This window comes from Meles meles, chromosome 12 (genome assembly GCF_922984935.1).
Source record: "Meles meles chromosome 12, mMelMel3.1 paternal haplotype, whole genome shotgun sequence".
NCBI lineage: Eukaryota > Metazoa > Chordata > Mammalia > Carnivora > Mustelidae > Meles > Meles meles.
In genome coordinates this window covers 27,127,396-27,151,737 of record NC_060077.1, presented here as the reverse complement: position 1 = coordinate 27,151,737, position 24,342 = coordinate 27,127,396, and the positions used below count along the sequence as shown (strand labels likewise).

Genomic DNA, 24,342 nt, shown 5'->3' with positions numbered 1-24,342 from the left:
AATGTTCATTTTCAGTAGGGGCTCAGATTCAGACCAAGGACATCACTGGCTTTCTCCCTCTGTTGCCAGTCACCAGCCGCCTGGCCATGTTCTCCTGAAAGATCACAAAGCTGAGGATCTAGGCAATGGCAGACAGTGTCGGGGACACTGAGTCACTCCTCAGGGGCCAAGGATTTCCGAGTCCCTAACACAAAGCAGATCCTCCGAGCCTGCTTTCTCCAGTGCCAAAAACTGGGTAAGGCCATAGCCTCAACTTGAGGGAAAACTGCACAGCCAAGAGCAAAAGAATCTGCTATCAGATGTCTCTTCAAGCTACCGTGCTGCGTTCTGTGGGGGCGGAGAGCGCATCGCCAGTGTCCAAACCCGGCAGCTCTCCAGCCGGGTGGGCTCATGTTGAAATTCTGGCTGCACTGCTGGGTACTGTGACTTTGGTGCGCCACCTAACCTAACTGAGCTGAGCACCAGCTTCTGCATCTACAGACGGCTCACAAGGAAACCGAAAGTCTAAAGTCGTGCTTGGGGGTTGGGGGTGTCGATGAGATTGCGCATGCGCAGGACAGCGCCAAGCAACGGTTCAATTCGCGAGTATTTCCTTACCTCTCCATATGCTGTTGGGGGTTGGGGTGGGGGGCGCAGAGTGTGGAGAGCGAGGTTTGAGTAAGACTCCGACCATTCCTGGAGATTGGAGCCACATTTAGGAGCTGCCTGGCAGGGACTCGGTTTACAGTGTGAACCCCTTGGTCCATATTGGAAACACTGGAATGCCGGATTCTACTTAGCACTCTTCACAAGGCTTATGAGAGGACCCCTCAGAGGCAGTCCTCCAACCTTCGTAGAGCACCCCCGGTATGGATAAGGCAATGGTTTAGAGGTAGAGTCCTGGTAGGGATTCAGGAGGCCAGGGTTGGAGGCCCAGCTCTGGCACTAATAAGCTGTGTGACATGGAATAAATCACTTGCCCTCTCTGGGCTCTGTCTGGTGTCCTCATCTATAAAATGGGTCATTCATCCCCTAATTACCAACTCATACGGTGGTTGGAGGATCAGATAATGATTCAGATGCAAGAATGTTTTGGAAAGCATTAGTTGTCTGATGAAGAAAACTATTAAAGCTGAAAGGACTATGGGAAATCTCTGTACCTTCTGTTCAGTTTTGCTGTGAACTTAAAACTGCTCTAAAAAACAAAGTCTATTTAAAAAGAGACAAACCTGGATTCTCTAGCAAAACAAAACAAAACAAACAAAAAACACCTTTAAAGCTTTTAAATTAAGCAGTATAATACGAGGTCAAATTCTAGATCGCAGCTTGCATGATTCCGGGCAAATGAGTTAACCTTCGTTACTGACAGAGGCTTGGTTTTTCTTCTGCAGGAGACAGGAGCCCTAGGGCAAGAGAAGGGCCAGGGAAGATACTGTCAGATACAATACAGATGAGATAAAAAGATGAAGCCTACCAGCCTCCCAAACCCCTGGGTAACCCACAGAGGAGGGTTCCGCACCCAACTGTGAGCTGAGGATGGATCGGCTACCTGTTTCCTTTGCATCCCCTGTGCCCCCTCTGGATCTCAGCTCCACCCCAGGTAGATGGTGACTCAAGTTCTGCAGACTGGTCCCTCTGCCCCTGTTGCCATGGTGCTGCAGCACAGCCCGGCCAATCAGGAAGGAGATGGGTATTTGAGCCTCTGTTGCTAAAGCTGGAGCAGGACGTCTGGCCAATGGGAAGAGCAGCAGAGTGGGGCCACCATGGAAACCTCAGCCCTGAAGTTCCAACTGCGTTTTGTCTCCATGCCTCCTTTGCAGGGGGATGGGAGGGGGTAGGCTGGGTTTTCTGCATTCCTTTTTGGCAAAGAGCATCTCACAACCCAGGGAGGACATTCAGGAGTCACATTAGGGGTGCACGACAAGAGGCATCTTCAAAGAGTGAGAAAGTACCCCAAGCTTATCACAGCACAGCTTCAGACATTCCCTTCATTATGCTTCCACGATACACTCAGCATCACTTACGTCTTTGATCTTAGCCCATCCCCACGGATCTACCTAGCCCCATCTGTCCTAAGAAATGGCTGAAGACTGCAGAATAAAACCCCACCCCACCCCAAAGTAAGAAAAGGAACACAGGGCTTACCCCCAAAAGGATGCTCTTCTGCCCTGTAGCTTTGTGGCTTGGCACAAACTGCCCCACCTCTCCTCCCAGGGGCAGGGTACAAAGGGGGATCAAGATCAAGGTCATGGGTGCCTGGGTGGCTCAGTGGGTTAAGCCGCTGCCTTCGGCTCAGTTCATGATCTCAGGGTCCTGGGATCCAGTCCCACATCGGGCTCTCTGCTCAGCGGGGAGCCTGCTTCCCTCTCCCTCTCTCTGCCTGCCTCTCTGTCTACTTGTGATCTCTCTCTGTCAAATAAATAAATAAATAAATAAATAAATATTTAAAAAAAAAAAAGATCAAGGTCAGACACAGGTGTTGCCCCTCTCTGTACAATTTGAAGACTGGGCAAATGGGCTCTGTGATTCCCTTCAGATCTCACATTCTAGACTTAATGCTCTTTTAATCTTCGGGCTCTGGAAAAGCAGATCTACAAGGAATAAGTTTCCCAGAGGGAGCCCTATAAATGGTGCCAGTGGACACAAATAAGACTCAGACTGCTTTGTGCCCTTAAAATGCCAGACCAGCAGGGCCATGGGTTTTAGAGCCTAGGCCCAGAGGGGTAAAGGTGCACCCTCAAGGTCACTCAGGAAGATAGATGCAGAGCCAAGACTAGAAGACCTAACTCCCAGGCTCAACTCTTCAGCCTGTAACGTGCAACCTCCTTAAACCAGACTTTTCACCTCCGTGCAGCAACCAGAGAGCTATGCATGCCGATCTTCCCATGCCCCTTATTTTGCAAACACAGGCATAATAACTTCAAGTTAAAATATGTCCATCCTGTTCCCCACTCTCTTCAGTCTTTTACTCTGTAAAAGAGTAACTGCCTGGCAACAGTTCTCTCCAGACACCTAGGTGTCATCCCAGAGACCACTCCTTCACCCTCATCCTTCCCACCAGACCCACTGCCTAATCATTTCATCTCCTAAATGGCCTCCAAGTCTCCCACTACTCCGCTCCCCTGACCGCTTTCCCCAGCTGAGGTTCCATCATGAACTTCCCGGACAACTGTTGGCTTCTCACAGGCTTCCTGTTTTTGCACTTGCTCATCCCATCCCCCTGCTTCCATTTTCTATAACCGTAGCCAGACGGTGTCTTACAAATACAAATCTGATCCTGTTACCTGAGGCTTGCTTAGAGCCTTTAAGAATAATAACCCAAGGGGCGCCTGGGTGGCTCAGTGGGTTAAAGCTTCTGCCTTCCACTCAGGTCATGATCTCAGGGTCCTGGGATCGAGCCCCACATCGGGCGCTCTGCTCGGTGGAGAGCCTGTTTCCCCCTCTCTCTCTGCCTGCCTCTTTGCCTACTTGTGATCTCTGTCAAATAAACAAATAAAATATTAAAAATAATAATAATAACCCAAATCCTTAACATGCCCCGGAGGCCTGCATTGTCAGTCCTGCAACCCCAACTTCATCTTGCCCTTCCATGTGCTCTGCTCTAGCTGCCTGGAATATTCTTACCCCTACCATATCCCCCAGTTCTTCTAGTTACTCCTACCCACCCTTTGGCTCTCTGTTCAATGGTCACTCTCTTGGGGAGGCTTTCTGGACCTCCTTGAATGGGTCAAATTGCCCTGTTTCAGGCTCTCCTGGCACCATGTACACCTTTCGTTTGTAGCAAATATCACAGTTGCTGTTTTACACCTATCCATGTAATTATTTGATTCATATCTACAACCCCTGCCCCACGTGATATAAGCTTCATGAGGGCAGTGGCTTTGTCTTTGTCTATGCTTTAAACATATGGATGAGTGGATGGATGGATGGATGGATGGATAGATGAACAGGTGTATATGTGGATGGATGGATGGATGGATGGATGGATGGATGGATGGACAAATGAGTGGGTCTATGTATGTGTGTGGGTATTACTGGATGACAGATAGGTGGGTGTATGGATATATGGATGGATGGAGACTCTCATTTTCCCAAGCTTAATTAGACCTGATTATATCTCCCTCCATTCTATGGCTAATCTATCTGCCCTTTATTCATTCAACATATACCTAGGATGTCTGATGTACCAGGAATGTGCCCACAGTGCTGTCAGAGCCGAGAGAAAGAGGGATCATCATGGTCTTGGAGTTTATTTTATTTTTTTTTAAAGAGTGTATTTATTTATTTGACAAACAGAGATCACAAGTAGGCAGAGAGGCAGGCAGAGAGAGAGGGGTGGGGGAAGCAGACTCCCCACTGGGCAGAGAGCCTGATGCGGGGCTGGATCCCAGGACCCTGGGGTCATGACCTGAGCCAAAGGCAGAGCCACCCAGGTGCCCCTATTTTATTTTTTATTTATTTTTTGAGAGAGAGAGGAAGTGTGTGTGTGTGTGTGTGTGTGTGTGTTTGCAAGGCAGGAGAGGGTCAGAGGGAGAGACAGAATCTCAAGCAGGTTTCATAGCCAGCAGGGAGCCCAACATGGGGCTCAATCTCACAACTCCTAGATCATGACCTGGGCTGAAATCAAAAGAGTCGATGCTTAACGAATGAGCCACCCAGGCACCCCTGGCCTTATAATTCAGATATTAATAGCTACTTCCAGTTAACACTTACTACTGTGTGCCAGAGACCACTGTATGCTTTCCTCCTGCAAAACATACTCCTTCCTCTCTACTATCAGAGCCTAGCGGTGCCTCAAGCGTCAATTCTTCCCTGGTTATTCAGCCCGTACCTGATCTCCCATCCTCAGAACTGCCCAGCACATAAGCCTGAGCCACTCTTGCTGGTCTTTACTCATGAACTTCTTCATGTTATCCTTTCTCCTCGAGTCTTCCTCTCCATCATACTCTAAGTAAGCTTCCTGGGGACAGGATTCACGTATCAGGGAAGGCCAATCTGTGGGCTAGGCATAGTAAACACACTCCCTCATATAATCCTTACAGGAGACTGAGGGAGGCATGATTACCCCTATTTTCAAAAGAAGGAAACTCTTTTTTCTTTTTTTAAAGACTTTATTTATTTATTTGACAGACAGATAACAAGTAGGCAGAGAGGCAGGCAGAGAGAGAGGGAAGCAGGCTCCCCGCTGAGCAGAGAGCCCAATGTGGGACTGGATCCCAGGACCCTGGGATCATGATCTGAGCCAAAGGCAGAGGCTTAACCCACTGAGCCACCCAGGTCCCCCAAGAGAAGGAAACTCCTGCCTGAGGTCACATAGATAGGAAGTGGTAAAACCGGGTACAGAAGCATGGGGGATTTGAATCTATGGTCCTTAATTGGCATTCACCGCCAGCCTGAATATTTCCTCCAGCAGCCCTGGCTGTAGCCAACTCCACCTGTGCCTGAATACTGCTGGTGTGGAGTGACCTGGTCTATTACTGAATACTTGCCTGTTAGGAACCTTATTCTAGGGGCATCTGGGTGGCTCAGTCGGTGAAGTGTCTGCCTTCGGCTCAGGTCATGGTCCCGGGGTCCTGGGATTGAGCCCCGAGTCAGGCTCCCTGTTTGGCAAGGAGTCTGTTTCTGCCTCTGCCTCTCCTCATTCCTTGTGTGTTTTCTCTCTCTCTCAAAGAAATTTAAAAAAAAAAAAGAAAGAGAGAAGAGAACTTTTGTTCTAAACCAAGGTGAAGTTTGGGGTCACTGCGTAGCAGTTTCAGACAGGCACTTTTTGACTTTGCAACTGCTACCCAGTGACCCCATTTCTACCCCCCTGCAACCAGAACAAGCACGTTCCCCCCTTCCACATGGCAGTTTGTCAATAATTTACAACCAGCTCTCATGTCTCCCCTACATCTTATCCTCTTGGGGTTGGGGGTGCTGCAGAGAGAGAACTAACCTTGAACTAGAGAGAGCCTGGGTTCTTATCCTGGCTCAGCCACTGTCCACGGACCAATACATTTCAAAACAAAATTAAGTAGGTGATTTGACAAACAAGGGCATTTAAAAAAAAAAAAAAGAAAGAAACCCTATCACCACCTCCCATCACCCTTGTTTCATAAAAGAAAGGGCATCACAAAGAAAGTAGGGCAGACAATCTGAGATTTAATTTACCTTTATGACAACTCCCTACATTGTCCCCATTTCTTTCGTTTCACCGTGTCCCAGCTCAGACCCTGTGGGGGACTGGCCCAGGTCTACAGCCTGCAAGGACCTCTGCTCCAACCAATTAAAGAAAATGCCATCAGCCAGAAAACCCAGAACAGAGTGCCCTGCCATCAGGACACTGTTTTAAGAGGGAAGGAAAAGGGGAAGGTGTCTGGCTCTGTGGGATAGCGGAGCTCAGGAAGCAAGACAGACTTCTCCATTGTGTCACAGCCTCCTGTCCAGTTTCTGTCTTGGCTTAGATGAGCAAAGTCCTCTCTCTACCCTCGTGACTCAACTCGGTGGGCACCCCTGAAGGCATGCGGCATGCAGGAGCTTCCCAGGACCATATCGCTTAATGGTAGAACCTACTAGAAGTCAGGAGGACTGTTGCGGCTGCAAGGCCGGTACAAAGCCTGGTTGGTTCTGCAACGATAGCAGATTTTCCCTTGGGGCAGTTCTGGGCTTGTTTTGCCCAAAGTCTCTGACGCAAAGGCCTCCTTGCCACTCATTTATTCTCCTCTTTAATGTTTTTAAAAGGCCTGCTGTATGCAAACACTGTGCTAACATCGGCAGTGCAAGGAATGACTTGGTCTCTGTCCTCATGGAGCTCAGTCTATTAGGAAAGGCAGAAATTAACCCAATGTAGGGGGTGGGTGCAAACCTATGTGTGTGACGAGAGCTGTTGCAGAGACACATGCTGCCTGGATCGCATGAAAATAGGGGAATTCTGCTTCTCTGTGGTCACAGAGGCTAGGACAGTAATGACCAAGCCGAGATGGGAATGAAGAAGAGCAGGTCTTGCTGACCAGGTGAAGAAGGAGGGAAAGCAACTTGCCGGCCAACTGTCTGGTGTGGGACCAGCATCCACCACAGGAAGAGCTAAAATGGGGCCAGTGTGACCACAGAGGGGGAAAGCACTGGAAAAGACATGCAAGAGGATGATGCTTGAGAGGTAGGCAGAGGGCTCGCAGGTTACTTAAAGGCACTGCTCTTTTTCTTAATTGAAATAGGAGACCACTGAATGGGACTGAGTAAGCAAAGTGGCACGAGGGCAAAGAGGAAACACCTGCCTCCTCCAGGAGGGAAACTGGGAAAGGATGTTGACCAGGTTTCGTGCTGATCACTTTGCAACTTAGACATATGTCGAACCATTAATGCTGGATGCCTGAAACTAACATGATGAATTATGTCAAGTATACGTCAACTTAAAAAAGCAGAAATGCAGGGGCACCTGGGTGGCTCAGTCAGTTAAGTGTCTGACTCTTCCTCTCAGCTCGGATCTTGAGCTCAGGGTCGTGAGTTCAAGCCCCATGTTGGGCTCCATGCTGGGTGTGGAACCTACTTAAAAAAAAAACAGTGATGATGGTAGTAGTGGTGATAGTAATATGGATAAAACTAATAACAGAGCTAGTGTTACTGAACACTATGTCCCCTATGCTGCTTTCACAAAGCATTCTTTATGCATCCATTCATTCAGTCCTCACGTTTGTGCTGTGAGGCGGGCACTAGTAATATCCCCGCTTCGCAACTGACAAAACTGAGGCACAGGAAGAGTAGGTAAGTTGCCCAAGGTCACACAGCATGTAGGTAGGTGATAGAGGTGGCAGATAAGGGAGTGACCTCTGAGCATCTATAGACATTGGTCTCATAAAGAAGTCCTAGGACCAGAAAACGCTGTCCCATACAAAAGACGTCTGGGGACAGCAACCTCTAATAAACTCGATGTGTAACTTGGGCCCTGAGTCCATGTGGTTGGTTCTGTGGACAAGCACTCATGAGCACCTACCGCATGCTATGTATGCACACTGAGATGAGTACCGAGGATTTGGCAGGGCCAAAAAACAGTCCCAGAACTTACGTTCCAGTGTGGAGAAAAGACAACACACAAGTGGGCAAACAATGCAGATAATTGCAGGTGACGAAAAGAACTGTAAGAGAGAGATTACAGGGCAGGGTGTTGGGCAGTGACAGGTGGGGGTGGTGCCTCTCTAGACAAGGAAGACCTCACTGAGAAGGCAGCAGGTGACACCAACAACGAGAAAACAACTGAGCCATGACCTTGGGAAGACGGTTCCAAGAAGAGAGGAGAGTCGTCCAAGGCTCCAAGGCAGGGGCAACCTTGGGGTGTTCATGGGAACACCCTGAGAGAGCAGGAAGAGTTGAGAATGGAGACAGACGGTTCCAGAAGCCCAGGCTCCATAGGGCCTTGTGGGCTGTGCAAGAAGTTGGGATTTCATCCTGAATTGCTGGGAAGTCACTGGAGGGTTTCAGGCAGGGGAATGGCACAGCCTGTTCTATGTTTAAAAGAGAGCACGTTGGCTGCTGTGAGAATACGTTCTTCAAGGCAAAAGAGGACACAGGAGGACCAGCCAGGATGCTGCTGCATCAGACGAAGGCGGAGGTGGTGAAAAGGTCAGATTACAATATATTTTTGCTAATGGATTAGATGTGGGTGGGGCCGAGTGAAGGAAATACAGGATAACCCCAAGGCTTTCCGCCTGAAAAACCGCGTAGATGATGGTACAGTGACTAAAACGGGGAAGACTGTGGGAGGAGCAGGTTTGGGTAGGAGCCAGGAGGATACAGCTAAATCAAGAGTTGTGTTTTACACATATCCAGTTTGTCACCCTCTGAGATCACTCAGGAGAGGCTGAGAAGGCAGCTGGACTGACAGGCTGGAGTTCAGAAGTGGGGTTGGGGCTAGAGATCTCAGGTTGAGACACACGAGCCTGGTTAAGTAGGTGGTGGTCAGAATCATGAGACTGGGGCGCCCAAGGAAGGAAATGCAGAACATAGGTCCAGGGCCCACACAGCCAGGGATCGTCCAGTGTGTGGAGACTGTCCGGAGCCATGGAGGCCAGTAAGAGAGGGTAAGGAAAATAGCTAGAGAAGGGAGTCCGCAAGGAGAGTGTGGCCTGGCCCAGCTCTCTGCTGAGATACCTTGTCGTCTCAGGCAAGTTGCTCCCCATCTCTAGGCCTCAGTTTCCTTTTTGTAAAATAGAGGCAGGAGGGGGGTGGCCCTAACCTTCACTGAGATGGCTCCCCCCGGTCGTTGTGTGATATTCCTATGGCCAGTGCCAAATGAAGAAATCAAAACTCAGGCCTGACCACTGCATTTCCAGTCCTCCTATAACAGGCTCGCACTAGAAGAAATACAAAATACAACAAAACATAGCCCAAAGGCCCACCTCTGAGAGCCAGGGGGCAGGGCAAAGTTATAGGACCTGGTGTAGAATCCAGATCTTGCCACATGCCAGCTGGGTGACCTTGGGTGACCCTGAGCCTTACAGGTACTCCTCTGTAAGAGGCAGCCAGTAATGCCCCCTACGAGGGGTTGTTGCTAGAAATAAATCAGGTGGCAAGCAAAAGCACCGCACACAGCTCCACGCATGTGGTCAATGCTACTTCCTTCCTCCTTCAGGAAGATTTCTTCCCTGAATCAAAAGAGAAGGACTCCAGAGCTGCTCTACCCTCGGGGAACAAGGCAGCTCTGCTGCCGCTCAGCCCTGGGGTTGCCAGCTCTGTGCCACCTCCGTTCCTCACCTGCATGGCAGGGAGAGTCTGCAAAGACTGTTTGGTCAGCTGGCTGGGGCCCTGTAGGGGCGGGGAGGCACAAGGGAGGCATCCGCTTCTAGGGCCAGCCATAGCTGTAAACTGAAGCCTTTTCCCAGGCTGGCAAAGTCAGGAGATGCTGCAGCAGGAAGCAGGTTGGGTGATCGGGCTCCGTGTCTCCTAGAAGTGGCCCTGGGGTGAAGGTAGCCCCCAGAGCGTGGGAGCTGGGCCTGAAGCCTGGATTCCTGGCCTGGCTCTGTCGCGGTTAGACTAATGGCTACACTTACCAGGAACCTCCACACTGCCAGACACCGAGCCGGTGCTTCAGCTGAGGGTTCTTCAGCAACCCTGCATGCACGGTGAACGTATTCCTATCGAAAAGAGGGGACTGAGGTCCAGAGAAGAGAAAGTCTTGCCTAAAGTTACTGGGCCTTCCAGATATTTCTCTTGAAGTTGTGTCAGACAGGGGGGACTCCTTCAGTGGCCTGTATCCTGCGTGTCCTCGTCTCTCTGCTTTCTCCAGCCACACCGCCTCTCCCCAGGGCTCACAAGCTTCATTTCCCTCTTAGGTTCTTCCTTTCCTCCCACCTCTGCCCTTCACAAGCTCTGCCATCCATCAGATTTCCATGGAAATGCCTAGAAAGCCTTCCCTGAGTCCTAGACCAGGTTGGGGGCTCCTCTTTAACCTCTCACAGTGACCTCTCCTTGCCTTTGCTGCACTCTTCACAATAAATTATTTCACAACCATAACACTAGTGAGCTATGTAACATTTTGTTTGCCATCCTTCTCCCTCCTGTATCCGCACGATGCCTGACACAAAGATGGCTCTCAATGTTTGTAGATGGGAGAATGACCAAACTTGTGAACATGAATGAGAGAGTGAGCCACAAACGAATCTCCCTCTTGCAGAGATGAGCTGGTTGCGATTCTGCCAGGAGACAGAATACTTGTATAAAGGGCCGTCTCCTTTGAGGTCTAAATCATAGAACCTGGGAGAAACAGCACCTCCCAGGCACGCAGATGCTGTCCAAGGAGGCATGTGTGAAGAGACCCCAAGCTGTGTGTGTTGGGAGGTGGACACCCAGCTCCCAGCATGGGTTAGGTTCCCAGACCAGGCTGGCTTCTCAGTGCCCCTCCAACCTGAATCTCAGACCCCAGCAGAGGCTGCCAGTCTCCTAGTTTCTGCAGGAGATGGTGGCAAGGGAGTGGTGGTCAGACTTGCCTCGTGTCGCAAGGGGAAGTGGTCCCCGTTTCACTTCTGCTTTGAGGCGAGACACATCCTGTCCCACCACCCAGGAGTTCTCCTGTCCTAGCGTCAACCACCAGCTGCGGCCAGTGTGGAGATGAGGCACTGGAGATCCTGGGAATGTGGCCCTCATTGCCATGTGGGGAGCCCAGGCCCCAAGCCTTGACCTCCCTCCTTCCCGGACATGGGTGCCCCACCATGGAAACTACCTTCAGTGGGCTTCTTGTTTCCATGCCCCCGCCTCTTTCTCTCTAAGGGAAGAGCCCCGGGGTGGAGAATCCCTGTGTTCAATCCCTCCCCTGCCACGTGGACACTCAGTAACCTTGGCTAAGTCCCTCCACTACCCCGAGACTCAGTTTCTCCTCGACGGAGTGGGGGTACCACCACCTAGCCGCCTCCCTCAGACTGTCCTCAGGCTACTAGCACTCGGCTCATGGGCACGCACTTGCTTGGGGTTCAGTGTAAGAGCTCCTGCTATTACCTTTCTTCTGTTTTCTGTCACTCCCTTCCCAAGCTTCAGACCAGCTTGTGCTGGACCAGGTCCCTGGCACATCGGCCAGCCACATCCAAAACAGTGTCTGGTCTCCATGAGGGGTGTATTTACAGCGCTGCCTTAAAGTTATGGCATATTCTGTGTCCCACCCAGACCACCTCACAAAGCTGATGGCATTACAACTCCCAATTCCTTGAAAAAGGCAGAAGGAACATCGTCCTTGCCCTGCCCCCAAATTTGAAGTCCAGCCAGCGGAACAGACTTGCTCAGGATCACACAGGTTGTGGGCACTCAAGTCAGACAAGAACTATAGGGAGTCCACCTGGATGTGCAAGTTCTTAAAATATTTCATAGCACTCCCCCCACCGGGGGTCTCACACCCATCCCCTAGACTCAGCATGATTCTGGGAGCTTGGACAGGCCGAAACTATGAGCAGGGTTTCTGGCTTACTGAAGAGAAAGGGGATAATGAAAGAGGTTCATTCTCTGCCTGCCCCGTCAGGGATGTCGGCCCCCTCCTTGGAGCCTGGGTATGTTTAAAGCTTGCTCTTCAGATCCATGACCAGAAAGAGCAAAGCCTGACAGGTGAGCAAGGTGTCCTGTCTCTGTCCCGTCCTCCCCAAGGTGGGATCCTGGGGCCCAAGCTGACTCAGGGCTTCCTGACAGTAGACCATGTGTCACTCTGGTTTGTACCCTGGAACTTGACCACACCAAACTCCCTCTGGAAATCAGCTGTTGGAAGTGGGCACCGAGTAGGGCGGGTTTGGAGAAATCGCTCTCCAGTTTCCTCCCTGTCAGGTTTTAGTCAGTCACACTCTCTTGTTTGGTCTGGTGCCCTCCAGAATCCCTTCCCCAGCCCACCCTCCTCACCCGCCTGCCTTCAAATCCCAGTCGAAATGCCCCTTTCTCCAGTCTTCCCAGCTCCCCTACATAGTTTTAGGCCCCTCTCCTCTATTTCTGTAGTGCTTTACATTTGTGTCCTTCCACGGAGAGTGTAGGGCTGACATGGTCGAATGAATGAATTGAACCAATGCTAAATGAGCCGAGCCCCTATGTGTGACGGGCGCTCAACGTGGAGGACACAAGGATGAGCAAGATATGCTTTCTGCCCTCAAGGAGGTTATATGTTACTGGAGAGACAGGCTCTTTGTACAAGGAAAGAGAAACACAAGGGCCATGCCACAGCATGTAAGCACTCAGTATGACCAGGATTCTAATCCTGGTTCTGTGCACAACTTGCGGTGTGGCCCTAAGCAGGTCCCTTAACCACTCTGACCTTGGGATATAGCAAGAGTAATAACTATAGGAGATTGGGGATGGGGCTTCCATCAGGAAAGGATTTAGAGCTCCATAATCAGGGGCAAGTGGCATGTATCTTTTCCTCCAAAGTCATCTGGGCCTCTTACCAGATCAGAATCTAGTTCAGGGTATCCTAACCTCGACTCTATTGATGTTTGGGGCTGAATAATTATTTGTTGTAGGGGTTGTTCTATGCGTTACAGGGTGTTTAAAAACACCCACGAGATGCTAGTAACACTTCCCACAGTTGTCTCCAGACAGTGCCGAATGTCCCTCAAAGGGGGGCCAAAATAGCCCCCAGCTGAGAACCCCTGGCTAGCTCCTGGTTCTCCTCCAGTGCTGTATCCAACCGCCTGGAAAAGGGGTGGGCGTTTTGAGACAGCATCAGGACGAAAATGTCACAGGCTGGTCTCGGGCAGAGCCCCACCCACCCTCTCAAGCTTGTGTCTGCTTGGCTTCTGAGGACACACAGGATGAGGCAGGACATTTCACCTTGTGAAGAGGTGCCTTTCCTAGGACAGCGCCTGGTCACACCTATCTGTTGCTCCCAGACTGTGGGGAGGAGGAGAACCCAGAATGTGAACTACTAGGGTTGGATGAACAAAGACATTAGGAAGATGTTTCTCTCCCAGAATGCCCTAGGCTTAAAAAAAAATTCTGTCTCTTTTTAAGAGACACCCAAGGATTAACGGGGAGAGACTGGGCCTGGATAAGCAATCTGGTACAATCCACAGTGGACAGAGAGGAGGTAAGGGACTCAGCTCCCATCCCAGCTGCCACCAGCTGCCTCGGAGACTGAAAGGGACTCTACTCCCTCTTGGCACTCAGCTCTCCTGCTAGTCGAGGAGGGGAAAGATCTGAAATCTTGTGATTCCCCAAGACTTCTCCCAGACTCATTGCCAGAGGAGTTCAGATGAAAATACCGGGGCCTGGAGAGAGGGGTTTACTGGTGGTCATATAGCAATTCCCCCCACCCACACCCTATGCTTTGCCACCAGGGTGAAAAGAGATTTTCTTCCTGGAAGGACTATGTGCTGATTCGCTGAGGAAAAAGATGAATCTTGCTGCAGCCAGAGAAGCAGAGGAAAAACAAATCTAAAGATAGGTAGGAATGAGTCCTTGGTGCCTGCTTTGCCTCCCTCAACTCATGCAATCCAGGCCAGGCACTGGGCAAGTGTGTGGCCTGGCCTGAAAGCCAGGAGGTACCCAAAGCACTTGCAGGCTGAAGTCAGTGTGGGGCTGGAAGGGAAGGAGCAGACAGGGCCTTCCAGAGAGGAGCCTGGAGGCGAGGAAAAGCCACTGACAGACGCTCAAAATCACTGTGTGCTCCCAGCAGAGCGTCTATATGTGAGGCCACGTTCATGTGTTACACGACATCTGTACACCAGCAGAGCCGTACCACACACAACAGAGTCAGCTGAAAGGAATACAGGGCCCCTAGCCAGAGCCCCAGGTCAGTCAGAGCAGTGGTGACACCTCAGACCCAGCTGAGGGGGACAGCACAGTGGACGGGGGCTGGGCTCTAGGATCTCACAGGCCTGATACCCAGCCCTGCTATTAGCTGTGTGGCCCTGGGCTCCTGCCTGGGCCTTCCACTCTCATCTGGTCTGAAGATGGCTGGTAAGATTACCCAATGCAGTGGAACATAAGTTATGTATGCTACATTGCCCAGAACAAAGCCAACACTCAAGAAATGGAGTGTCTGGGACACCTGGGTGGCTCAGTCGGTGAAGCATCTGCCTTTGGCTTAGGTTATGATCTCAGGGTCCTGGGATTGAGCCCTGCAGCAGGCTCCCTGCTGAGCAGGGAGTCTGCGCCTCCTCCTTCCTAGCTCTCTCTCAAATAATTAAAATCTTTTTAAAAAATTTAAAAAAAGAAATGGAGGGGCGCCTGGGTGGCTCTGCCTTCAGTTCAGGTCATGATCCAAGGGTCCTGGGATTGAGCCCCACATTGGGCTCTCTGCTCAGCAGAGAGCCTGCTTCCTCCCTCTCTCTCTGCCTGCCTCTCTGCCTACTTGTGATGTCTGTCAAATAAATAAATAAAATCTAAAAAAAAAAGAAAGAAAGAAATGGAGTGACCATTATTATATATAACTGAAATGTTATTATATATAACTGAAATTATATATAACTGAAATATATAATTATATATAACTTAAATTGGCTTCTATTCAGCTTTCTGTCCCACTATTTCCTATCCACGTTGGCAAAGCCTCATAGACTTCCTTAGCATCAAGCATATGTCATTTGCTTCTTCCTTATAATACCTCAAGTTTCCATTTTAATTATTTGGATGGGTCTCTTCCTACACAGGGGATATGGGCTTCCGTGCCCATCCCATGTAGTACTTGGCTGTTCCCGGCCCAGCTGCATAGGCGTTGGTGGTCCTGTGCCTTGGGCGGCCCAGGCAACTCTCTGTCTGCTATCAGATGTCATTTCCCTCAGGCGTCAAGTTCTCTGCCTCTACTGTGCTGCCTTTCAGTGTGAGGCTTCTAATCTGCTTTGGTCTAAGAATCAGACTTCTAGTTAGAGCTGCATGTAGAGTACTCACCAAGAAGCCCAGAGAAGGAATCTGGAACGGGGCTTCTCAAATGAACCACTGAGAGCAGAGTGTCTGTTTCTAGCGCAGACTGCCAGGACACCCCGCATCAGAATCTCTGGGAGAGGCTCTGGAATCTGCAGTTTATGCAAGCTCCTTCACCCAGGAGCACTGGAGAACCGCAGCTGGGGGACTAACACAGCTACCACTTCTGCTGTGAAGACTTCTTGGCTTCTTTCATTCCTTTGGTAGAGGGCCCAGGTGTTATTCTATCTCTTTTCCCATCAGGTTTTTCTGCATCTCACACTCTGCATGGTCATGGTTCACCACTCTGGATTCATTTCTACATTCAGGAGGTCGTCTGGTGCCTCCTCAGGTGTCTGAGGGCCTGGGTACATCCCAACATGACCACAGAACTGAGAAATGTCTCCAGAGCTGCTCAGCTTCGGTCAACAACCCTGTTCATGACAAGGAGCCAGCATGGCATGGTCAGAAGGCCCTCTTCATGCTTTTGGCAATGTGGCACCTCTGACAAGAGAAAAAACTTCTCAACAGAGGTTCTTGGCACCTAGATAAGGCAGAATGACCACAGCAACTAGTTAGTGGAGTGCAGCCCTCTGGCCCAAGTGGGGACACTGGGCTCTCGACCACTCTGACTCCTATCCATTCCACGAGGCCCAAGGCCACTTCCTTTTTAAAGACTAGCCCATCCACTCCAGCTCTCTGATTATTCCCTTCTCTAAACTCCCGGGGTTCAGAGAGTCTGCCATCATTTTAATGGTTGAAGTTGAGGCAGGGGCACAATGTTCCAGGCACTGTCCAAGCTCTCTACCCACATTCTCTCATGTGGTTTTCAAAACTCTGGGAGGTGGTAGTAGTGTCTTATTTTACAGATGAGGAAACTGAGGTTTGGAGAGATGCAGTAACTTACTCAGATTCACACACTGGCCGGTGGCCCTGCTGGAATCTGAATCCTGCCATTTGCCTCCTGCACCTGCCCTCTCAACGGCCACACTGCTGACTACAACCAAATGCTTAGAAAAACACTGGGCCTGGGAACTGGAGGACCTGGCCCTTGTCCCAGTTCCACCTAGAGCCTAAGGCAGGTCACTCCATGTTTCCTTAAAAGAGAGAAAATGAAAGGGTTGGGCCAGATCTCTAAGAACCCCTCTGCTCTAAGGCTCTTGTCTTACTTGGCCACCCTCAACCCCCTTACACAGGGGTGACCCCAAGTCATGTTGTGCACGTGTCTGGGTCTTGATGCCCCACTTCTGAACGTGAGTAAGTGCCCTCCATGACTTAATTTAGAGGCCCAGATTGGTGAGCCCATCAAGGTCCACCTTATAGTCCACGTGTCTTTCCTTTGTGCTAGATCCTGTGAGGATCCCTGTCATGTGCACCTGCTCCCTTGGTCTCACCAGCTCACCCACTCAATTCTCAGTGACTGGAGAGTGTGCCAGAAGAAATTCTCAGCCTAGAGGGCTGAAAGCAAATAATTACATTGTCACAAGCACAGAAGAAGAGCAACACTCAAGAGAGGTAGGGATATATGTGTATGTATGTGCATGTATGTGTGTCTAGGGTTGGGAAGAAAGGTGAGGCCATGTAGTCTCTAACAGGTGAGGAACCACACTTGGAAGCCAGAACACTCTAGCTCTCACAGCAAAGAAATAGCAGGGCTGGGATTTAAACCCATGTCCTCTTGGCCCCAAGCCTCCTGCCTCCCTCTCTCCACCAAGAAATGGTTAATCACATTTATACACCTGGTGTGGGGCCTCTGATCTTCATGGACACTTCCCTCATGTCTAACCAAACCACATACTTCCTCAGGCTGGGCTCATGCTAGCATGGAAATGTGCTGAGTGTTGCCTGGGAAGTACAAGGTGCTGCAGGAAGACCTGACAGGTAGCCCACTGTGCTTCTCTGGAGAAGTACCACGTGAGCAGAGAGCAGATGAACGATGACCAGGAGTTAGCAAGCGGAGTGGAGTATTCTAAGTGTTCTAAGTTCTAAGTGGAGTATTCTAAGTGGCTGGGATAGCATGTGCAAAGGACCTGAGCCGCTAAAGAGTCTGCGATGTTCCAGGTGGTTGGAGGGACAGCCCAGGACAGATAGTACATGGCTATGCCTAGGATGTTTGAAGTTCAAGTTCCCAAAGACGTCTAAGTAAGTGGCGGGCACGATCAGAGTGGTTCTTAAATAAGACTGACTGCCAGGTAGGTGGAGGACAGCCTGGAGGGAAAGCAGAGATGGGTTAGGGGCTCTCCTAGCCATGCAAGAGGAGGAGGAAGATGGAGGAGGGCTGCACAGGGCTGGGCGCAGCAGCAGAAGGCTGGGAAGAAGTGGGCAGCTTTGCAAGCTACTAAGGAGAGAAATAAGCAGGGCTTGTGTGGAGAGATGGAGGGGGAAGAAGTGGCAGTACCCAGTCATGTCCCCTCTGTCCCACAACCCCTCACCCCTGCCACTAGCAGGTTAGGGAAGGGTGCTGAGGCTGAGGCCCCATGCTGAATCTTATCCCTTTAAGAAGTAGGTTCTAAACCTTGGCGTCAACAGAGACTCCCCCCCCCTTTTTTTTTCAGAATGCCATGACATCTGCGTGCCACACCTGGGCTCACCCACTTAGCAAGATTCATTCTGACAGCACAAGCCTGCAGTTGTGCGTGATACTATCTGCTCTGCTCTCTAGGTCTGAAAGAAACTATTCTGTTCTTGCCCAAGGGCTTATGAAAAGACATCTTTCAGGAAATCCCCAGCCCGGCTCTCCCAAGACAGTGAATTCAAAGTCCTCCTCACCTTCTGTGGCTGCCTCATTTGCCACCGTGTCCCTGCCAACAGGGCCCGACTGCCCCGCAGAGGATGGGATGACCACTGCCAGGAACAAGGCGGGGGCCAGAGATGCTGCATGTGGCACTTTATTTCTGCTTCTGATATGTACAGGTATATACAGTTGGTGTGAGCCTATGGTACACTATTTCACAAAACTATCTTACATCCTGTGCATACTTTTGGGCGGGAATCAGCAGACGGCTCCGAAAAGCCCACGGCTAGGGGAGGGAAAGGACGCTCCCAGGAGCCACCTCCTCTCCAAGGACATTCATGGGGGCTGCTCGCCCCCCTCCCCAGTACTGAGGTCCTCCCACGGACCATCTGGGCCTCCCACCTGCTCTCAGCACTCGCTTCTTCCTGAGTCTTTCTCCTCGAGGGGGGGAAAGCAGCAGCAATGGCCCCCACTCACCGACGGAGGCACTGCCGCCTGCCGCCCAGAGCCCCACTGCCCATACTGGACTTGGACAGCGAGAACAGAATCCTCCCTGTGGTTCGGCCCGCGGTGCAGCCTGGCCTCACGGGGCGCTAGCATGCATCTTCTCCAGGCAGCTCGTCCAGAATGTAACCAGCCGGTTGTCGCGGTTGATGCAGAAGTCCGTGAAATCCCTGAGCAGCCGATCAGCAAACTTCTCGTCCCCTGTGGCACTAGAGCGCCATGTCTTGGTCAGCATGGTATTATAGGCCCAGTTGTAGCCAACCCGTTCCTCACAGAACATGTTCTGGTTGGTGGAGCTGGTGGAGTTCCGCCGTCGTCGCTGTTGTCCTGAGAACTTGCGCCTGGAGTAGGGCAGCTGCAGGAACACTGTTCCTGAGGAGCAAGGGGAGGCCCCATGTCACCGCCACCAGGAGGGCTCCCCCACCCCTGGGCAGCTGCAGGGGCTTTGCAGACACAGGCTCAATCAAGGGGAGGGGGTCTCGTGCACAGGCTCCCGCCACAGGAACCCACCAACCCCACATTTCACCTAGAGTGTCTCACCTGTAACGTGAATGTATTGAGGCTTGTTCTCGGCGGGGAAGTTAAAAGCAGAAGCGGAATATTTATCTTGCACAAACCCAAACCTAAGGGAAGCATAGGAAGACACACAGATTAGGGCCTCCTTAGCTAAAGGGACAGGGAGAGCAGATGTGGCTAATAGGACTTCCTGACATGCTGAGCTACATGGACCTGGGAAAATCTCTTTCAAGATTGAACACTGAGGCTGCTGGTTTTCGCCCTCACCAGACCTCCTCCCACAGGCCTCCCGTCATCTCCAGGTAGGGAAGAGCCCTCACACCAGATGCACTCCACGTCCAGCCCTGTCTCTGCCCCACCACCTGTCCAGTCAGACCCTCCTCTGGGCGCTGTTGCACTGTAATCCCACCCCTCTTCTCTCTTTCTTCCTAGAATCCACACTGGGTCCTTCACCATGCTGGGTGCCCACCCACAGGACGACAGGGGGAAGGTGCTTATCTTAATTCATCTTAGCCACACCTCTTTCCCTTGAGTTCTCCCAGCTAAGCACATAGTGGGTTCTCAAAGAAGGCTCTGAATTGAAATAGAATGAAACCTCTTAACTGAAATCCTCTTCTTAAAAATGAGGAACCAAATCTGGGGCTCTGCTTCGCTGCTCCATTCTGGAAATGGGCAGCAGGAGCCACTTTTCATCTGTGACTTACTCGATTCTGCTTCTCATCTATGGTTTATTCTATTCCGGGTTTTTCTATTTCCATCAAACACATTTATTACAGCTCTACCTGTTAAGTGCTGAAAAGGACGTGTTAACAGATGTAGCTCCCGCCCTGAGTCTGGGAGGTTTATGTAATAAACGCAGAGATGTGGGCAGAACTAAAGGAGGTAAAGCACCTGTTTCCTTCCACTGCATCCTCTATATAAGCTGCCGGCTTTCAAAAACTATTTATCAAGAACACACGAAGTCCCCCTGCTTGTGTGCTCTCTCTCTCTCTGAAAAATAAAATCTTAAAAAAAATAAACTGTAAAAACAAAGCCTAGAGTGAGAGAATGATTTGTAACATAAGTAGTGTATAGATGGATAAAGCACAGGAATAAAGCTACTTATTACATTTGTAGCCCAGTTTAATCCCTGATATCTTAAAGAATTTTTAAGAAATAAGTGAACAGGAAAAGAAGCTAAGTTTCATTGGACAATCAGAAAAATAAACATTGGGGCAACAGATGATCTCTCTTTTGTTAGTTTTAGTCTGTAAATGATGAAAATAAAATTTAAATGGGATTTGCTAACATAGTTTTAGGAAAAGTGTGTGGTGGGGAAGCTTTAATACATTGGTGGTAGGAGTACCAAGCATTCTAGAGAGATATTTTGTAGATCTATTAAATTTTAAAATACTCTTTTAATCATACACTCTAAATTTAGTCATGCATCTTTATATACACACAAGTACGTAAAGATTAATGTCCACGTGTATTTATTGCAGTGTCTAATAATACCCAAAATTGAAAACAATCTATGTTAGCAACTGTCAGAAATGGTTAAATAAATGGTACATTCACAATATGAAATACTATGTACAAATTAAACGTTTATATACTGACATGGAGCCAAATCCATAATTTATTATTGAGTGAAAAATAAATAAGTTGTGAAACAAAAAAAAAAAAAAAAAAACACACGAAGTCAAATATGCAAATTAATTGGATCAGCTAACGTGCACAGCAAGCCCCATCATCTATAGGCTGATTCTATCATGTGTAAGAATGGCTCTGGATTTTGCCTTTCTTCCCCTCTACTTTTCAACCAAGGCTGTTTATTTACTCAGCATGGATCAGCCTGACCAGAATTTTCCCTCATTTCTTCCTTAGGTTACCAGGGAAGACCTTTAATTTTAAAACAGCAATTTAACCACATAGCACTTGGCTCCCTCATTGTCCACTTGGGAAGCATTCGAGCAAGGACTACAGCAAGGGTGGGGGGGCACCCATCCCACCCAGAAAAATATGAAGGAGCTGGGGAGCCACAGGAGGGAAGCTGGGGAAGGTCCAGAGACGCTGGACCAGTTTCTTCTTCTTCTTCCTTTTTTAAAGATTTTTATTTACTGGACCGGTTTCTAACTCTTTCAGAGATGAACCTTATGGGTGGGCTAATGTTTCATTTCAGAGCCACATTCCAATCTAGAGTTCCCCACTGTGCAAAAGCTACTCTGGGCAAGGCACTTTGCTAGGTGCTGTAAATGGAAACAAAAATGAGAAAAATGCACACCCTTGTCCTCCAGGGGCCCCTACATTAGGGTAACAGATGGACAGAGTGTGTTGGGAAAAAAAGGGAAGGAAGGATTGAGAGAGCAGGGACCTGGAATCCGTGGTAGAACATGGCTGATCGATGGAGAAGGGGGTGGGGTTTAGATGAGAATGAGGGGTAAGATATAGGTAAGGATGGTGGGTCTAGGTGGGCAAGGGACCACGATGTTTAGGTGCAGGGACACCAGCAGAGTCCATGCAGAGATTCGTAGGGATGGAACAGAAGACGCAAAAAAATTAAAAGGCCATGTCCCGAGTGACATCTAGCCAGCAAAATCCAATCACCACCCAATGATATCATCCAAGGGAAGCATCAGACCTGCTTATAAACTCATCAGTCGGCTGGGGTCTTCCTAATGATACCCACTGTCTACCCAGGGCTTCCTAGGTGCAGGGAACTCTGGAGAACCCTCCCAACAACCCAGCAAGTGGTGAGAAAACGAAGGTGAAGCAGTTCCAGAACTTGCTCATGGTTCCTCAGCTGCATGCTGGTGGAGATGGAGGTGAGCCAGGCCTCTCTGCTTTCTGGACTGACACCCTTTGCCACTGACCCACTGCACTTCCCACCTTCTGCCCCAAGTCAGCACCCTCTACTGCTGGAAGGAAGAAGCCAGTCTGTGGTGGGCCAGGGGCGGGAGTGGGGTGTGAGGAGGGGTGGTAATAGCTGAATAAGGAGATGGCAGGACATTGCAGACAGAGCCGAGAGAGAGGATAATGGAAGTGGAAATGGAGGACTTGCTTCTGCCATGATTAACACGAAGCAGCAAATGAACACTGAGTGGCGCATTCTAGAGACAAAGCTGGACTGGCCAGCTCCCTTTCCAGGAGGGAAGCCCCTCCCTGGCACATATCCTAGTGCCAGTAAATACCCATGGACTTATCCATTGCTTTTTAACCCCCATTATCTTCTCAGCATGTGTCAAGGGGCTCTTGAAGCGTTTTATAGTTTTTCATCTCATGTCATCTGCTTAACAGCTTTGCTCAAAGTCTTGCTGGAGAATAAGGAGGAAGCTCTGTGCTTTCCGCTCAACTGGAAGACGGTAATGTGGTCTGAGAAACAACAGCTACGGGAACTGGAGGGGTAATGCTTATCTTTGAAACCAAGGCAAAGGGTCCTGTAGGGTATCAGCAGCAAGTTGGTCATTGGTGAACTAGATTCGCTTCCCCAGAAATGAAGCAAACTGGGTTTGGGTCGACTACTCACAACAGTCACTAACGCCCTCCCACAATGCCCTCCTGCTAAGGGACAAACCTGTGTGCAATGGCTTCCTGGAAAAGGTGCATTCGATCCCAGTATGTTTCCGGTTCAAAGCCTGAAAGAAGAAAAAAAAATGCCAGGGTGTGATCCCAAGGTTTTTAAGTTTCCCTGGATCTGGCCTTCTGTATCCTTTACTTCTCTTGGCCATTCCTCCCCTCTGAGCTTCAGTGCTGCTTTTCCACACTACCCGCTTTTAGGAGACCAGCCTCCCTCCCAAGGAACAAAGGCGCATTCTCACCACCACTTCCCTGAAGCTCTATCAGGGTCTAGAAAGGCACTGTCCTCAGCAACCAGTGTGAGCTACCAGAACCCGAGGTAAGACTCATTCTAATGACTTCCTATGCGCAAAGTGGAAAGGAACATGACATTAAAAATACCAACAAAAGATGAGCTTTAAATGTATGTTATCTGCTTCTACGGAGAAAAGAAAAAAAAAATTTATTACCCATCTTCAATTTCCCTACAAGGAAAGACAATAGTACAAGCTCCATTTTAGGGGTGGGGAAACTGAAGTAAATAAATAAAAAAAATTATTTTTGGAAAAGTGATGGGCTGGGGAGGGCAGGGGAGCAGACAAGTGCCTTCCTCCATTGCCTATAACATGGCTCCAGCCTCGCTCCTTCTGCAGCACTGGTGTGAGGACCAAGAGCTGAGGAGGAGGTGGAGGGCTGAGGCAGGCTGTCGCTCAGCAACAGGCAATGGGCCAGCGCTGCTCGTGGGACTGAGATGCTGAGGGCTAGAGGAGCAACAGCACAAGGTATCCTGAAGAATAGGGGCACTCTCTCTACTCTCTTTACATTTGGAATTTTCTATCTAGAATACATTTGAGGGCTGTAGGCAACTAAAGAGCAAACAAGAAAAAAGACTTCAGTCTTAACAGGTAAAAACAAAGAGCAGATTCCTTGTCAGATTTTTAAGCTTTGGAATCCACTGTTATTGGAAGGGGAGATCACAGGAAGAGAAGCAGCATGGATGCAAGACAATTGATTTTTAGATTCACGCCCTTATTGCTTTAAACTAGGACTCCTTTCTTCAGCTGTAACCATGGCAACCAACAGAGGATGCTGGTCTTGAAGCCTTGGTTACAACAGGCAGGGAAAACCAGCAGCTCATACAAAAATGTCCTCCAATACCAGCCTTGCCAGCAATCCTGTGCTGTGACAGTGAAGGTGGAAAACCCCAGAAGGGCTGGCTGGTGTGGGGGACGTGTCTCCTGAGCATATTAAAAACAGCAGCATGAGGCGGTTGTCTGGCTTGAAATCATCAGATACGAATAGAATCATGTGGCATTTCAGGACTGCAGTGGTCCTCTGTCAGCCACTGGGAGATTACACGAGAAGGTGTGTGTGTGTGTGTGTACAGCACTGTGTCAACTCTACAGACAATGAGACCTATGGTCTCCAGTGGTTCTGTGGGACCTGCCTCAAACCCTAACCATCACTGAAAACAGTGTCTGTATAAAAACGTCTTCTGAGACGTAAACAAAGAATATACAGATGGGCCTTTGGAACACAAGCTGTTTGCATCCCCAGGGCAGCCTGTCACAGGAAAAGTGTGGCAACATTTAGTGATGCCTCCCTGACCTAGAGAGACCTCTCACTCCCTGGGCTGCTTCTCTCCTTCCACCATTACACAGACTTACACAGGCACAGGAAGAAACCATCTCCCTCACACCAAAAAATTCTTCATTTCACATTTATAATTTCTACATCTG

At 49.7% G+C, this 24,342-nt stretch overlaps 1 protein-coding gene across 9 annotated transcripts in view; it reads right to left on the bottom strand.

Moving 5' to 3' along the window:
* Positions 1-18,497: 18,497 nt before the first annotated feature.
* DEPDC5 (DEP domain containing 5, GATOR1 subcomplex subunit) overlaps positions 18,498-24,342 on the bottom strand; it is a 135,161-nt gene continuing 129,316 nt past the window's right edge. For all 9 annotated transcript variants that reach the window (XM_046025268.1, XM_046025270.1, XM_046025269.1 and 6 more), the window contains 3 exons: positions 22,623-22,683; positions 19,094-19,176; positions 18,498-18,925 (listed from right to left, as the gene is read on the bottom strand). In XM_046025268.1, coding sequence (XP_045881224.1) covers positions 18,633-18,925; positions 19,094-19,176; positions 22,623-22,683 — 437 coding nt within the window. In that variant the 3' untranslated portion in view covers positions 18,498-18,632. The remainder of the gene's footprint in view (positions 18,926-19,093; positions 19,177-22,622; positions 22,684-24,342) is intronic.